This window comes from Phoxinus phoxinus (assembly GCF_949152265.1).
Source record: "Phoxinus phoxinus genome assembly, chromosome: 6".
Classification (NCBI taxonomy): Eukaryota; Metazoa; Chordata; class Actinopteri; order Cypriniformes; family Leuciscidae; genus Phoxinus; species Phoxinus phoxinus.
In genome coordinates this window covers 35,678,350-35,694,454 of record NC_136881.1, presented here as the reverse complement: position 1 = coordinate 35,694,454, position 16,105 = coordinate 35,678,350, and the positions used below count along the sequence as shown (strand labels likewise).

Genomic DNA, 16,105 nt, shown 5'->3' with positions numbered 1-16,105 from the left:
CTTTTTAAGTTAAAGTAAAAGTTTCCAGAAAAAATTACACTCAAGTACAGATACTCAAAAAGTACATTACAAGGATAATACCATATGTTTTTGTCATGTGCTACATAAACTAGTGTTCAAAAGTTTGGGGTTAATGTTTTTTCAAATGTTTTTCAAAGAAGTCTCTTCTGCCCACCAAGGCTGCATTTATTTGATAAAATACATAAAATATAATAAAATGACTTCTATTCAAATATATTTTAAAATGTAATTTATTCCTGTGAATCAAAGCTGAATTTTCAGCATTATTACTCCAGTCTTCAGTGTCACATGATCCTTCAGAAATCATTCTGATATGATGATTTGTCATAACTGATAAGATGATAATGGGTCAGTCCTTTCTTCTCAAACATTTAAACGGTTAAATCAGTGAAACACGGTACCGCCACAGTACTTTTTGTACAGGTTGTGGTGTTATTTTCAGGAACATTAATTTTAAACAGACTTCTTTCATTTTGAAGTGTCATGGTTTGTGTTTTAATGGCGATGTTTGCGTGGTTAATCTTTTAGGCTTAATATAACATTGAACCCCGTCATGACGTCTGTCTGAAATGTCTCGCATGCACGCTGGATAATTCAAATATGGTTTTAAACTCTTGCTTGCCTACTTTGAGAATTAACCTTGTACATGTTTGACCTGAATGTGTCAGTGTTTGTAAAGTAGAAGTGGATATTTTTAGCTATTAAGTTCCGCTGTCAAAAATGCAATTGACACAAATTTGACCTGTTTCTAACCTCTGCATGGCTCTGTTGTTTTCCATCGTGCAGCATTCTGTCTTGAGCTCATATTTCACTGTGTTTTGCACCACTACATGAGGAAAATCGTTGCATGAGCTTAAGTCTTTGAGGTTTGGCTCGGTTCCTTCAAAGAGTGCAAATCTGTATACTGTATATTGAAGCAAAGAAAGTGACACATTTGCTTTTGATGGATTTATATAGAAGCCAGATTGTGAGCATAATGTGGCTTATTTTCAAATCCTCACAATTGTTTAATGCTGCTTTTAGGTTGTTGTTGTTGTTGTTCCCTGAAAATAATCCCTCATTACAGTAGTGTTTGTTTCTTATTTGTATGTTACAAACTTCATATATTAAGAGTGAAAAGCTATACAAAAAGTGCTGCAGCAGCACAAGTGTTGTTTTAAGTCGTAATACCGTTGTACTTTGAGATGCATGGCCTACCAAAAAGGTTCTTGCTTTTCAGTTGATCAACTGTGGGAAGTAATGGTGGGCGGCATGACTACAGTTACATGATCACAAATGTTTATTTCATCCCGTCTAACTGTGACTTGAGGTCACAGATTTTGGCCTTTTTATCTGTAAACTGTTTAAAGTGTTTTGTTCCTGCTCCAGATTGCTCACTGAAGCTTTGACTGTGAATAGTTAGCAGAAAAACAACCTTGAAGATGTCCTCCTGAACAATTCTTGCTTAAATACCTTCATTCAGGCCTCTCCTCATCTCGTATGTAGCCACTTGAACGGGCTATTCTCATTGTCCACTCGAGAGGCCTGTTTTCTTCTGCTTTTGTGTCTACTGTAGAAGTTCTCCCTCCCCTTGCTTACATGTTACAGCAGAAAGGAAGGAAATTGAGGTCCGCATTGCTGGAAAATATTCTCCCCTTGGTTTACTGTTTGGAAGCATATTGCTTTGGATGCCATAAGCCTCTTGTAAGCCGAGTTATGAGGAAAAGAGAGTCCCTGTTTTTCATTTTTCTGTCCTCCATTCTGTCGATTTTTGAAAAAGCTAGTTCAGTGGGAACGTTTCACATTCCAGTAATTTTCTGTTCTGAATCACAAATTGATATGCACCACCGTTCAAAAGTTTGGTGTCAGGAGGATTTTTCATTTAAAGAAAGAAATGTATACTTTTATACAGCAATAATGCATTACATTAATACAAATTACAGTAAATGCATGTGCAATGTTAATTATACATTTATTTTTTAAAAATTCAATCAAAAAAGCCTTAAATGTAACATTTTCCACAAAAATATTTTCTGCACAACTGTTTTCAACATTGATAATAATAATAAATGTTTCTTGAGCAGCAGATCATCATATTATAATGATTTCTGAAGGATCATGTGACACTGAAGACTGGAGTAATGAATAAATTACATTTTAAAAATATATTCAATACAAAACAGGTATTTTAAATTGCAACATTTCACCATAGTACTGTTTTACTGTATGTTTGATGATGAGAGAGAGATTTCTCTCAAAAACTTGAAAAAATCTTATCGACTCACAATGTTGCATTGATGCAATCAGATTTATGTTTTCCTATTATATTATCTTCTCCTACACTCTTAAAAATAAAGGTTCTTTATTGGCATCTATCTTTCCCCGAAGAACATTTAGTATTATTCCACAGGAGGACCTTCACAGTGGAAAAACAGTTCTTCAGATGAATGAAATGTTCTTCACACGAAGAAAAGTTGTTCTTTTAGGAACTGTTCACTGAAAAGTACTTTAGGGAATGATTCCTCTCTTCCATTTCCGTGAAAGAAACTCTATTTTTAAAAGAGTGAATAGTTCACTTAATGGAGAAGCAGGAGTCTTAGACCAGCATTGGATTGTAAGCTAGCCGATCTATAATCATCTCAGCAAGTTCAGCACATCACTATACGTCATGATATTGTTAGAATGGTATGTCTGTGATAGGAATTGATCCCATGTCATTGTGCATCACAGATGACCATACTGAGAAATGTCAGTTTATTACAACAACCTGGTTTCTTCATTAATTGAACTGTGGGAAATCATATGAAAGGGCACATAAACAATGATCTAAAGTATTGTGAAAAAGCAATATCATGAGAAAAATAATTGCAAAATTGATATGTGATCGTATCAGTACAGCCCCGATCGGACCTCATGATCTTTTCTTATTTGTTTCATCCTTTCTCTTCCCAACAACCACACATCTCGCTTGCGTCTCAATCACCTGTGTCTCCACCATCACAATCTCTGTCCGTCTCAAAGGACTGCAGGGTGTTTTGGACCAAACCTGGCTATCTTTGGTAAATTAAAAACTCTGCCTGATCAATATATCTCATTATTCTATGAAAGTCTTCCTGGTTTTTCCTCCAACACTCTCAGGACCAGAATCATCTGTCTGCAGAAAACATATTTTGTAGGATCTTTCTCAATTTTTTTGAGAGTTTTTTTTAAATAGTATTACCAGTCACTTTTTGGTGACACCTCCATGTGTTAGGTAGGGTTGGAATGTATTTATTCATGTTTGTTAGTTTTATTTTTTTACATTTTATTCGTTATTTGCATTTCCTTGTTTGCGTGCTTATTTGCTGGCTAATTTCCTGTCATTTTTTATTTTAATACTTTTTCGGCCATTTTGCTACGTTTGATTTGGCAATAGTGAGACAGCAAATTATTGCGCTACTCTCATTAACGCCATGTTAAGTGTTGGAGCATGTGCCTGCTTGTATTGACAAACTCATTTGTAAAAACCCATTGAAAATAGCCCACATTGTTGACAGAGGCTATTTACATTAACCACCCCCCCCCCACCCCCCACACTTTATCACTTTTTGAGCGACTTTGTCTATTCAATGCTTTACTTATATGCCACATGTTAATAACTCTTAATTATCTTCTATTGGACTTGTAGCTAATCAGCTAATCTGGATGTGCTTTTAATAATAATAATAATTCGTTACATTTATATAACGCTTTTTCTGAGACCTCAAAGCGCTTTACATAGAAGGTGGGGGGGATCTCCTCAACCACCACCAATATGTTTTAAAAATTACACCACAAATTTTTAATAAATTACATAATCAGCATATCATCCGCAATTCATTTTAGAATTTGAATCCGTCATCAACTCTGGTAAAAAAGCAAAACCTCATTGTTCATTGGAAGGATTGCAGGATTTCAGAAGGATTTGATTCTCTTGATGTAGGAGAGATCCTCATTTGACAGCAGGCCGACATTCCTCTGGATTTCTGTCTCGGAGACGCACTGCAAATGTGCTCTCGGTTAATGAGTTGCATCTTCACTGCTTTCCACATATCTGCTCCACTCTGATAGCGCGCCTGCCTTTCGAATCCTGTTGGAGAAAAGAAAACATGCAAATTCCACAGGCGTCCTCTGCAAAAGGATCCGCGTGTTTGTCTTTTCTTCCTCACCTGAGCCTGATTGATTCTTTTGTTGCCTGTCAGAATCATAGGCATTAATTAATTACCAGGTGTTGATAACACACGATGAACAAATCTGTACAAAGCTTTGTTGGGCTGTTTCGTGCTTTTGTTTCCTATTTGGCTCCGGGTAGTTCCTCCGCTCTCATCAGAGAGTCGCGCACAAAATGAGCGCAGCAGTGCACGACAGACGCGTCTGTGATTTATATTACACTGGTGTTTCTTCAGCGCTCGGCTCAAAACAGGAAATCTGCTGCAAATGTATTCCCCGTGGCAGTGAGTGTGGCTGTGTGAAAACAGCCTTCGACTCCAATTAAAGTTTGAGAAGACTTGAGTGTCTAGGGGGGGAGAAAAAAGGGTCTAAAATTTTTATTTTTTGAGAGCATTCCCGCTTTTAACATTTCTCAAACAGCCGTTGGAATAATTCAATCCGTTTAATCACAGCTGAAAGGGGCGCTTGGCTGTCCTCTTTTCAATTTGCGAACTGTAAGAATGCAAAATGTACCGAATGGCATTTTTAGGTAGGCAGCTTGTACTGATGTTCAGAGCCAAGCGGAGGACAAACCAAACAGAACCAGCATAATTCTTCTCATCACTAGACATCCACATGTTCCAGCAATCATTATACAGTAGATCATTATTAGTATACCGTAACACATTGTGCTTGGTAACAATGCATGTCTTGTGTGACTTCATGCATGTTACAACAGAATATTACACACATTTATAAATGTATAACCATTTTATTTCCTTGACCATGGCTTTGTTTTCAGTCGTTTGTGTGACCACAATTACAAAGTAACGATTTCAATATTTAAATATCCGTACTGTTGCAAACTGTTTTTGTTCACTGTACTTATTCATTCATTTATTATATTATATTATATTGTATCATATATTTAGTGCTGTCAGATCGATTAATCACATATAGCAAAATGTTGTGTGTGTGTATATATATATATATATATATATATATATATATATATATATATATATAGTATATATATATATTTGACAGCACTATAATAATACAAATCAAAAGTTTATATAATATATATATATATATATATATATATATATATATATATTATATAACAAACTTTTGATTTGACCGCAATAAATATAATACAATATAATATTTGCTAGTCTGTAGAATCACTCCAAACCCATATTTATTTATTTATTTATTTCCTATAATAAAATAATTTCAACCTAAACCAATATTTTTTCATTTTGATCTTTTTTTTTTTCAAATTTTTTTTTTTTTTTTGTACTTATTTATTTTTGACAACACAATGAATTAGTCATTTTCCAAATACAAAAACTGATTCTGATGTGGGTTTAGTTTGCGTTAATGCTATGTTGACTGTACATTATCAAGTATCTACTGTATTATGTAGCATTTGTAACTTGGACACACATTTCTATTTCGGCTGTGGTTAAGAGTCTTGTTGCAGTGTGTTGCTGTTGGCCGCTCCGGTGTTAACATTCCCTCGTCTCCAAAGGTAAGATGTCAGACGCCCGCGCTGTGCGCAAACAACAGCAACTCAACAACCTGCTTGCCATGGTGACGGATCTGGCCCACCCGGGCAACACTGTGGTGGATTTCTGCAGCGGGGGGGTAGGTTAAAAACGTCTTGGACTTGTTTCTGTTTTCTTACGGGACTCGCTGCATGCGTGTCAGTCAGTAAGCATCTGTTCTCCTCCCTTGTCACCCCGTGCGATCTTGTTATTCTGTGCATACATATAAGCCCTGACGCTACAGCTTTTGGGCAACAGGTCAATGTTCTTATGTGCGCCTGTGTTCTCCTGAGCAGACTTTGATCTGATGAGCTCTTTGAGGTCTGTTTCTCCCAGGTTCTTTAGCAGCTTTTTCTTCGTTTGTTTTCTCAGGGGCACGTTGGGATTGTTTTGGCGTACACGCTTCCCAAATGTCAGGTAAGACTTTCTGATTTGTTCAAGTGTAGCAAGTTCAGGTTTACAGAATCAAAGAAGAGAAACTAAATCTGCCTTCCTCCCCGGTGAGCTCATTTGTAGACACTGGAAAAATAAACTGATTCAACACTATTGTTGTTTTTTTGTCTCCCTAAACCCTTGTTGGGAAAATTGTCCTTTACCAATGCGGGTAGGAAAATGAACTCAATGCTAGGATACTCTTTGAGTGCTAATACATATTTAATGGTTCAGTGGATTATTAGGTAGTTATTTAGAAGATGTACTTCGTATTCTCTGCTGATTTTCTTTCCTTTTAATGAAATGGCTTTTCAAAGAGCAATTTGAGATGAATCAATGAGCAATTTGGCGATGAACCAGTGAGCTGTAAGAGATATAATATGCAGCATGGTGAAATATCCCATTTTTGTCATTGATCAGGTTATTCTCATTGAAAACAAAGAGGAGTCTCTGGTCAGGGCCAGAGACCGAAGTGCTCAGCTTGGATTGACAAACATTGGCTTCATCCAGACAAACCTCGACTACTTCACTGGAAACTTCAACATCGGGGTGAGAACCGTCTTATATAAAACATACAGGATATTTGTGCAGTGTTTCTCTTGGAAGTGTGTGTGTATATATACATATAAAGAGATTGTTGTTCACGGTGCATATTAATATGTCTTAAAAGTCTTGGCTTCCTCTGGCTCACTATAATAATGCTAAAATATTTAGATGGCGTGTGTGTGCGTGTGTGTGTGCGTGTGTGTGTGCGTGTGTGTGCGTGTGCGTGTGCGTGTGTGTGTGCGTGTGCGTGTGTGTGTGTGTGCGTGTGTGTGTATTTGTAATTTAATGCAAGTTTTTTCTTTATGAATTAGTTAGCTTGTGCAAATTCATGCATGTTTCTGATACTCCAACAAAAGTTATGTGTTTGGAGGGTGTTTAATGGCTGTTATGAAGTTGATATTAGGTTTATAATCATTTCTCATAACATTAAGAAAGGTTGTTTAGCTATTAAAATAGCATTGGAGTCTCTCAGATGGCAAATATTACATGCGGGTTTAATATTTCATTGTGTATCGTGGTGTTCAATTTTTCTAAATTGTTAAATTCTAGTTTTACATTAGATAGATTTCAATGTGGCCTCAGACATTTGGATCCCACTTGCAGCCTTTCATCGATAATTGCTTTTGTTAATGTTTGCTTTCAGCGCGTGTTCTTGCTATGAGCAGTTTCAATAATTTCACATTTTTGTCCAGAAAGTATAGATATCTCTTCATTTGCATTGCAAAGCCTGTTTTAAAGGATGGATTCTGGCACTCTGTAGTTGTAGCTTGTTTGATTCTCCCTGCCATCCATATTAATTATTATGCAGTTCACCCTCACGTTTGTCTCTTTAAATCCTTTCAAAAGAGAATGGGTTGCTCATTACTGCATTTTGAGTGATGAAAATGGCTCCTCAACAACTTGCCCAAACATTAAGATTACATTTCATTTTAAATGAGACTGATTGTGGAACAATGATATTAATGATATTATTAATAGGCATTTACACACATTTGTTTTGTGTTCTCTTATTTTTTAATTCGGTCAAATATTGTAGCCACAAGCATAATAGAAATTAGACAGCAAATTGATATATATATATAAGTTGAATTGTATACTTGTTAAGAGCACTCCCTAATCATATTTGAGGTAGACAGAAATCTATTTACTTTAAAAATTTTAACCAAATATTAAATTTTTCATACAGCACTGGCTAATTGTTTTGAGAAACCTTGCGAGTGTTTTTTTAATTTTTTTAAACAGTTCGCCAATGTGGTGGTGATAACTTAATTCAAGATATATTCTCTGAAAAGAAGTCTTATCTTACACAGTTGTGCATTTAAGTATGTTTAGGTTTTTACTGAAAAACAAGATACAAATACTGATTAAAATGATTTCTTTGAGGGGTACTGTTTTCTGTGATAACTGAGGAAGTATGTACTTTCTGCAGTTCTTATATTTGTTTCTGGAGGTAATAAGATGTTTCTTTCTGCCAGAGACCGGCAGCCTCTGGCCTCGTATCCACAGAGAGCTGCAGTATTAAGCTTCACACACACACACACACACACACACACACACACACACACACACACACACACACACACATGCGCGTGCGCGCGGCGGGGGGGTTATTTTTTTCCGACAGAGTCTTTATCAGACCTTCACTGGTTTACAAAACCAATACCTGTAGAATTTCTTTTGGGCACCTAGCACAATCATTAAAAAAAGAATGTCAATGAGATTCATAATGAGATTCATATCAAACAGTCAATAATTTTTTTAAATAATTTAACATACTTGGTTTAGAATTTTTTTTTTTTCATGTGTGGATGAAATATTCCTCCACTCACATATGCCCGAACTCTGCATTCAGTGATAAAAGCTTTCTCTTTCATGTAAATCTGACTTACTTAGCACCTGTGACAAGCGGACATTAAACATCATGTATATTGTACATTATGTACATATATACACATTAGATAACAATTTGTCACGTTACGCAGCACAGGACAGAGATCTGTCACTAGAGTCTTGTCCTATTGAAAAGTTTTGAAAATAAAGGTAATCTAATATAAAGGATGTTGGTGTATATTTATTTGTGATAGTCTTTTTCCCCATTGTGATGTATATTCAAGTTAAATGGCTTCTTGTACAAGACAAAATGTCTTGATTTCGTCCATGGGGAATTGATTGGATGGTTGTGGTTTGCTATTGGTGGATCTCGTGTGAGTGACAGGTTGCTCCGCCCTCACGCCAGAATACACTATAAGAAAATAACTGCATGAGGGAGGGGAAGTTATTTTGATTATGAGGGCACATGAATTTAAAAAAAAGATGTACATGTATAAGTCACTTATGGATGCAATATTCCATAAAAAATAATTGTCAAGGTTTTAGAACGAACTACATTGTGTTATTTTATGTGTATCTCGGTCATGCAAAAAAGTTGAAAATATCAGAGACATTATACAATTGTGATTTAAAGGCTTGGAAATGAATAATTAGACATTGAAGTGGTTGTGAATCAGTCTAAATTTAAATGATTCAATGGTGAATTGGTATGAATTTGAATGATTTTATTTTAAAACTTACAAGTTAAAGGAAGCATCATAGAAAAGTCTTCGGATGTTCAAGATTGTTAAAGCTAGGGTAGGTAATGTTGGAGAGCTAGCCAGATTTGAAAGTGGCACCTCTTCTAAGCTCCGCCCCCTCCTGTCAGTGCTCCGTCCAAAGCTACGCCCCCCCCACAAACATGAACGCGCATCCACATTTGGAGTCAGCTGCATGTACCTACCAGTGATTCAATTCAATTCAATTCAATTCAAGTTTATTTGTATAGCGCTTTTCACAATACACATTGTTTCAAAGCAGCTTTACAGAAAATGCATTTCAAAAATATACATACAAAAATACAGTTAGTTAATCATGAAATTTAGGGCATAACATATCGCCGGCGTTGGGTCGTCTCTTCACAGGCGTCGAGTCGTCTCATCACAGGCGTTGGGGCATCTGAAGTCTCCATGAGAGGCTGGATACATAACTGGAGCTGACGAACTCTATTTGAGTTATCTCGGGACAGGCGTCCCGAGATAACAACAAAAAAAGGCAGATGGGAAATAATTAGCGTAGCTGCTGATCTTAATACGAATGCATTTGATCTGATTTAACTGTAGTATAAAAGGTATGAGATGCATCATGTGAATGCTTGGCTAAAGAGATGCGTCTTTAATCTAGTTTTAAACTGGGAGACTGAGTCTGAGCCTCGGACAGTATCAGGAAGGCTATTCCAGAGTTTAGGAGCTAGATGTGAAAACGCCCTCCCTCCTTTAGTGGACTTAGATATCCTAGGTACGACCAGAAGCCTCGAATTTAGCGATCTTAAAGAGCGCGATGGAATATATGGCGATAGAAGATCTCTTAAATATACAGGAGCTAAACCATTTAGGGCTTTATAGGTCAGTAACAATACTTTGTAATTGATACGGAACTTAATAGGTAACCAGTGTAGAGATGATAAAATTGGTGTTATATGATCATATTTTCTTGACCTAGTAAGAACTCTAGCAGCTGCATTTTGGACTAACTGTAGCTTGTTTACTGAGGATGCAGGACAACCAGCTAATAGAGCATTACAGTAATCTAGTCTCGAGGTCATGAATGCATGAACTAACTTTTCTGCATCAGAAACTGATAGCATATTACGTAGCTTAGCAATGTTTCTAAGGTGGAAAAAGGCTGTTCTTGTGACATTTGAAATATGATTTTCAAAAGACAAGTTGCGGTCTAGTATAACACCCAGGTCTTTTACTGTAGAGGATAAAGTAACAGGACGTCCATCTAGATTAAGGTTGTATTGTAAGAGGTTTTGTGGGCAGTTTTTTGGACCAATCAGTAATACCTCCGTTTTATCTGAATTTAATAGAAGAAAATTACACGTCATCCAATATTTTATATCTTTAACACACTCTGTCATTTTAGATAATTTAGTGTTATCATCTGGTCTAGATGAAATATATAATTGAGTGTCATCAGCATAACAGTGGAAACTTATTCCATGTTTTCTTATAATATTACCAAGTGGCAGCATATAAATTGAGAATAGCAGGGGGCCTAATACAGATCCCTGTGGCACTCCATAATTTACTGACGTTATCTTTGATTTTTCCCCATTTAAATGGACAAAATGGTAACGGTCTGATAGGTACGATCTAAACCAGCTTAATGCCTGTCCCTGAACACCAGTGTAATTTTGAAGTCGATCTAAGAGTATTTTATGATCTATAGTGTCAAACGCAGCACTAAGATCGAGTAAAACTAGTATTGAGATACAGCCTTGGTCAGAAGCTAAAAGTAAATCATTTGTAATTTTAACCAGCGCAGTTTCTGTGCTATGATGTGGCCTGAATCCTGACTGAAACTTTTCATAGATATCGTTTTCTTGCAAGAAAGAGCACAGTTGAGCGGACACAACTTTTTCTAGTATTTTAGACATAAATGGAAGATTTGAAATGGGTCTGTAATTTGCTAGGTTATTTGGATCTAATTGTGGTTTCTTAATAAGAGGTTTTATAACTGCCAGCTTGAATGTTTTTGGAACATGTCCTAAAGATAGAGACGAGTTAATAATATTGAGAAGAGGCTCTTCCACTACAGGTAACACTTCTTTCAGTAGTTTAGTGGGTATTGGATCTAATAAACATGTTGTTGGTTTAGATGCAGTTATAAGTTTATTTAGCTCTTCCTGTCCTATAGTTGTAAAGCGCTGTAGTTGTTCTTGAGGGGCGATAATTGAGGCTGAATCATAAGACGCTGTCAAAGATTGTACATTTACAATTGTGTTTCTGATGCTTTCTATTTTCTCAGTGAAGAAATTCATGAAATCATTACTATTAAAATGTAACGGAATATTTTGTTCAGGTGATGTCTGTTTATTTGTTAATCTAGCCACGGTGTTAAATAAAAACCTTGGATTGTTTTGGTTATTTTCTATTAGTTTGCGTAGATGCTCAGACCTGGCTGCTTTTAGAGCCTTTTTATAACGTGACATACTGTCTTTCCACGCGATTCTAAAGACCTCTAAATTAGTTTGTTTCCATTTGCGCTCTAAGTTACGAGTTTCTCTCTTGATAACATGCGTAGCACTGTTGTACCATGGTGCTTTAGTTTTCTCTCTAACCTTTTTTAATCTAATTGGTGCAACAGTTTCTAATGTACTAGAGAAAATGGTGCTCATACTGCTAGTCATTTCCTCTAGTTCCTCTGTTTGTTTGGGTTCACTGAGGAGCGGAGATAGATCAGGTAAGCTATTCAAGAATCTATCTATAGTAGTTGGAAGGATTGTTCTGCCTGGTCGATAACGTGGAGCAACATGACACATTTCAGCCGTACGTAGTATGCAAGTTACCATGTAATGATCAGTGATATCATCACTTTGCGGTATAATATCTATATCGGTTGGATCGGTTCCATATGATATAATTAAATCTAGAGTATGATTAAGACGATGAGTGGGACCACTAACGTTTTGCTTGACCCCAAAGGAGTTTAATAAATCTGTAAACGCAGCTCCTAACGCATCATTTGTGTTATCAACGTGTATGTTGAAATCTCCAACAATTATTGCCTTATCGGCATTGACCAATAGATCTGAGAGAAAATCTGCAAACTCTTTTAGGAAATCTGCGTAAGGCCCTGGCCAGTGATGCGCGGGTTGATCCAAAATGAGCGGGTGCCTGCGGTCACCCGCGGTTACGAGTCATCCAAAAATATTTTTAATGATATTCTGTCACAGTGTCTGGTGGTTCCCTGGGTTTAACATTAGAGGTCTCAGTTTTCACGGTGTCTAGGCATTTTCACTACATTTCCCATAATCCTGTCTGTCACTGATTGTTCATTTCCTTCAGCTGTTTCTCGTCACCTTGTTTGCACTTGTGTATATATACCCTGTCTGTTTCAGTGTCTGTCACGGAGTCCTTGTTTAATGTCCCCACACTTCCGTTCCTGTTAATGTCTTGTGTCTTTGGATTGATTACATGGTATTTGACCCCTGCCTGGACTGATCGTGAGTACGGATTCCCCTAATAAATATTGCATTTGGATCTCTCTCTCCTGTGTGTGTTCCGTGACATATTCGGGTCGGGTCGGTCGGGTCGTTTGAAATAAAGATGCCAATTAAACCTTTGTAATTTATATAGTACTAGACACAATTTTCTATGAAATACATAGGCCTACGCTTTATTGTCTGAATAACTGGCGCGAGGATGACGCACGAGCTCAGTCAGAGATGAAAGTGGGAAATCCTTATTTACCTGAATGTTGAGCGCGTTATTAACTTTTGAATAAAAGCTGACGTGGGACAAAATGCCCGATTTCCCAACACGTTGAACTGAGCAATGCCATTGTGCCATTTTAATAGGCTACTTTTAAACGCATATAGCTCAGTAATGTCCGTTTTATGTATTTGCTGAGAGGGGGCGGGGTTTTTGTTGGGAAAGTCGGGGGAGAGACGCACACTTCGATTAGACTGGATAAACACATGCAGTTAATTGTTAAGAAAATGAAACGAAATAAATGAATAAATCAAGCCTTTATTACAAAACACTAGGCGATATCATACAGCATTCTGAAAAATGCGCACCTCTAGTTCCTCCGTCTATGGCCCATGACGCAATGAGCATTTACTATAGCTACTTAAAAAACACGGGTCAGGAAGCGGGTCGGGTACAATATTTTCTTTCTTTTTTTTTGCGGTCCGAGTTGCGGGCGGGTTATAGTTGAAAACCTGAACAGGATTACCTACCCTAGCTTTAACCTGTTTGGGCAATGCGAAAGCTCTGGAAAAAGTGATTGTGTTGCTAATTAAAGACCGATTTAGGTCTAAGTTATTGAATTTGAGCATCTAAGCTATATTGTGTTATCTTGCATAACTCTGCACATATCATTAGCATAAATGATTAAAAGGTTTGCTTGCTAAAGCAGCAGAGCCGGAACTATTGTTTCCCAGTGGGTTAGATGCGTGAAAATAGCTACTTTTCCTTTTTTTTTTTTTTTTTTAAGACAGTCTGTAATAAGGCTTGCAGCTACACTAGGAGAAATGACTAAACATGGGTAATGATGTGAAAAGAGAAGTTATGGGCTGTTTGCTCAAACTTGATTTGTTGTACCTGTTGAATGATGGTGAAACAAGCACACTGCTGTGTTCGGTGGCTGTGAATAATGAACTTGCATCGTAGTCGTGAAGTTGTGCCTTCCATCCCTCGGGCAAACTACTTAATTATAAAGAAAAAGTTTTTTACCACCATTGAAGGGAAGAAAAGAAACATCATCAGCAAAAAAAAAAAAAAATGAAGACCTATGCATGAGAAAAACTAATAAAGAATATGCTTTTGCAGCATGCTTTATTATTTTTCCATTGCGGAGTGATTTATACAAGAAAAACTAGCATTGAGGACGACGTTAAGCTCTTTGTCACCGTCTTATATTTTCTGTGCTTTCAGAAAACTTAATTTATTAGGTCCTTCAGTACAAGAGACCCCAGAAAACCATTGCAGATTCCACTGTATTTGCTTGCAAAGGGAAAACAAACTTGTGCTTTGTAACACGGCTTCTTTCCCATGCTAAACAACATTGATCTGATCTTTTGGGAGACGGCCCACCAGCTTTGTCTCATTATGGCTGTAAATTTGTCCTGTCCGACATTCCTATGGAAGACTTGGAATGACTGGGATGTGCTTTTCCAGCCTCTTTGCATGTGTAAAGAATAGATTCTGGCATAATTACATGCTGCCAAATAATGCTTTATAGTGTTATTACCGAACATTCACCGTTTCTTTTTTTTTTTCTTATTTGTTTTGCTTTTTGTTGTTTTTATTTTGTTTATTTCTTTGCTTTGATATTTTTTTTGCCTTGTTTTGCTATGAGAACTGTTCATTTTGTGTGTGTGCGTGTGTGTTTGTTCAACAAAAAGACTGAGAAACAAGATCTGAGCCTTTTTGATCATGTGCAATGAAGCAAAAAGACATGATACAATTGTAATAATAAAACAAACAGGAATGTTTTATATGTAAACGTTACCAACCTAGTGACAGTTTATTGTGAAAGCTCTACTATTACCATAAGTACACTATTATTGTCATTATAGCTCATATTCCTTTACCATGCTATGACTATAGCTACATCTGTTTTTTAAGCTGATGTCTTGTATTTAGTGTTAAAGTGAGTAATTTTTGTGCTTTTTCTTGCATTAAGCATCCGAACTACCAGAATGTGTTTTGTTGTTGTTGTTTTTGCCTTCGGTGTGAATACACTCGCCTGTGATTTGCTATATTTTTCCTTTAATTCGTGTTGTGAAAAAAAGCGCTTTCCTCCCGCTCTTTATTCCTGAAGTTCTACAGTAGCTGTGCATTGATTTGCTCTTTAAAGCCTCTCGTCCGTTATTGTCAGAATTACTTGTGAATTTCATCAGTGAATGGTCATTCAAAGCTGCACTTTCACAAAACATCTTCTGAAAGTTCTCCCAGCGTCCCTTAAGAAACGCTATCTGCAGCAATGTTGCATCATTGTCAACGTTTGAAATTCACCTGCTGCACGACGTCCTCAAAGCTAAAGGTTTTCACGGTTGGTTTAGCTTGTTGTGGCGATGAGGCGTCCTGTTTTTCGCTTTCGATGCGAATGCATGGCTCCATTATGAGATGGTGGTCTACTTCAAAAGAACTGAAACCCAGCATTAATGGGTTGTGATTAGTACATTAGGGTGGCCCTTGAATACTCAAACACCTGCCCGGGGTTTTTGAGAATGGCTTTATTCCAGATCCTGTTAAAAAGACATTATGAATCATTTCGTTCTAATTAGCGTCTCGAGAACTTAATTACAATCCACACTGGACGCTTTGCCAATATTGCTTTTTCCTAATTTATTTTGTCTCGGCTTAAGGCTGTGTGTTGTCCCACACAGAGTTCACGGACATAATTCCTCTCCTATGGCAACTCCAAGCAGCGTGTAAAGCGAATCCTCTGAGATTTGGCCACGTTTCCAAGAAAACTTCTTATGGGGGATTTGAAGGGTGTTAATCCATGGGTTTGGTCAACTGTGCGCTCACACTCACTGAGAGCAGAGTTTTGCATTATTTGTTCCAGTTTCTCACCCTAATGGTGATGGATACAGGCACTGGTCCGGTAAAGACGTGAGCAAAGTCGAACGCTTGATCTTTCACAAGCCTCTGTATGGACATCTAAAGCTTTTCTTTACCCTCCATCAAGCTGTTTGATCCACTTTTCCTGCTAATAGGCAGAGAGACGTCTGCTGTCATGCAGTGTCACACCGGCAGGGTATGACTGGCATGCTCTCTCTCTCTCTCTCTGTGCCCGAGTCACTAGCAGATCAATGAAAACACGCTAGATACAGAAAGGTGGGAAGAACTTTGAGATGTGTG

At 37.2% G+C, this 16,105-nt stretch overlaps 1 protein-coding gene across 5 annotated transcripts in view; it reads left to right on the top strand.

The window, feature by feature from the left end:
- Nucleotides 1-16,105, top strand: part of gstcd (glutathione S-transferase, C-terminal domain containing) — a 53,138-nt gene that overhangs the window by 26,626 nt on the left and 10,407 nt on the right. For all 5 annotated transcript variants that reach the window (XM_079614814.1, XM_079614815.1, XM_079614816.1 and 2 more), the window contains 3 exons: nucleotides 5,702-5,817; nucleotides 6,090-6,134; nucleotides 6,570-6,698. In XM_079614814.1, coding sequence (XP_079470940.1) covers nucleotides 5,702-5,817; nucleotides 6,090-6,134; nucleotides 6,570-6,698 — 290 coding nt within the window. The remainder of the gene's footprint in view (nucleotides 1-5,701; nucleotides 5,818-6,089; nucleotides 6,135-6,569; nucleotides 6,699-16,105) is intronic.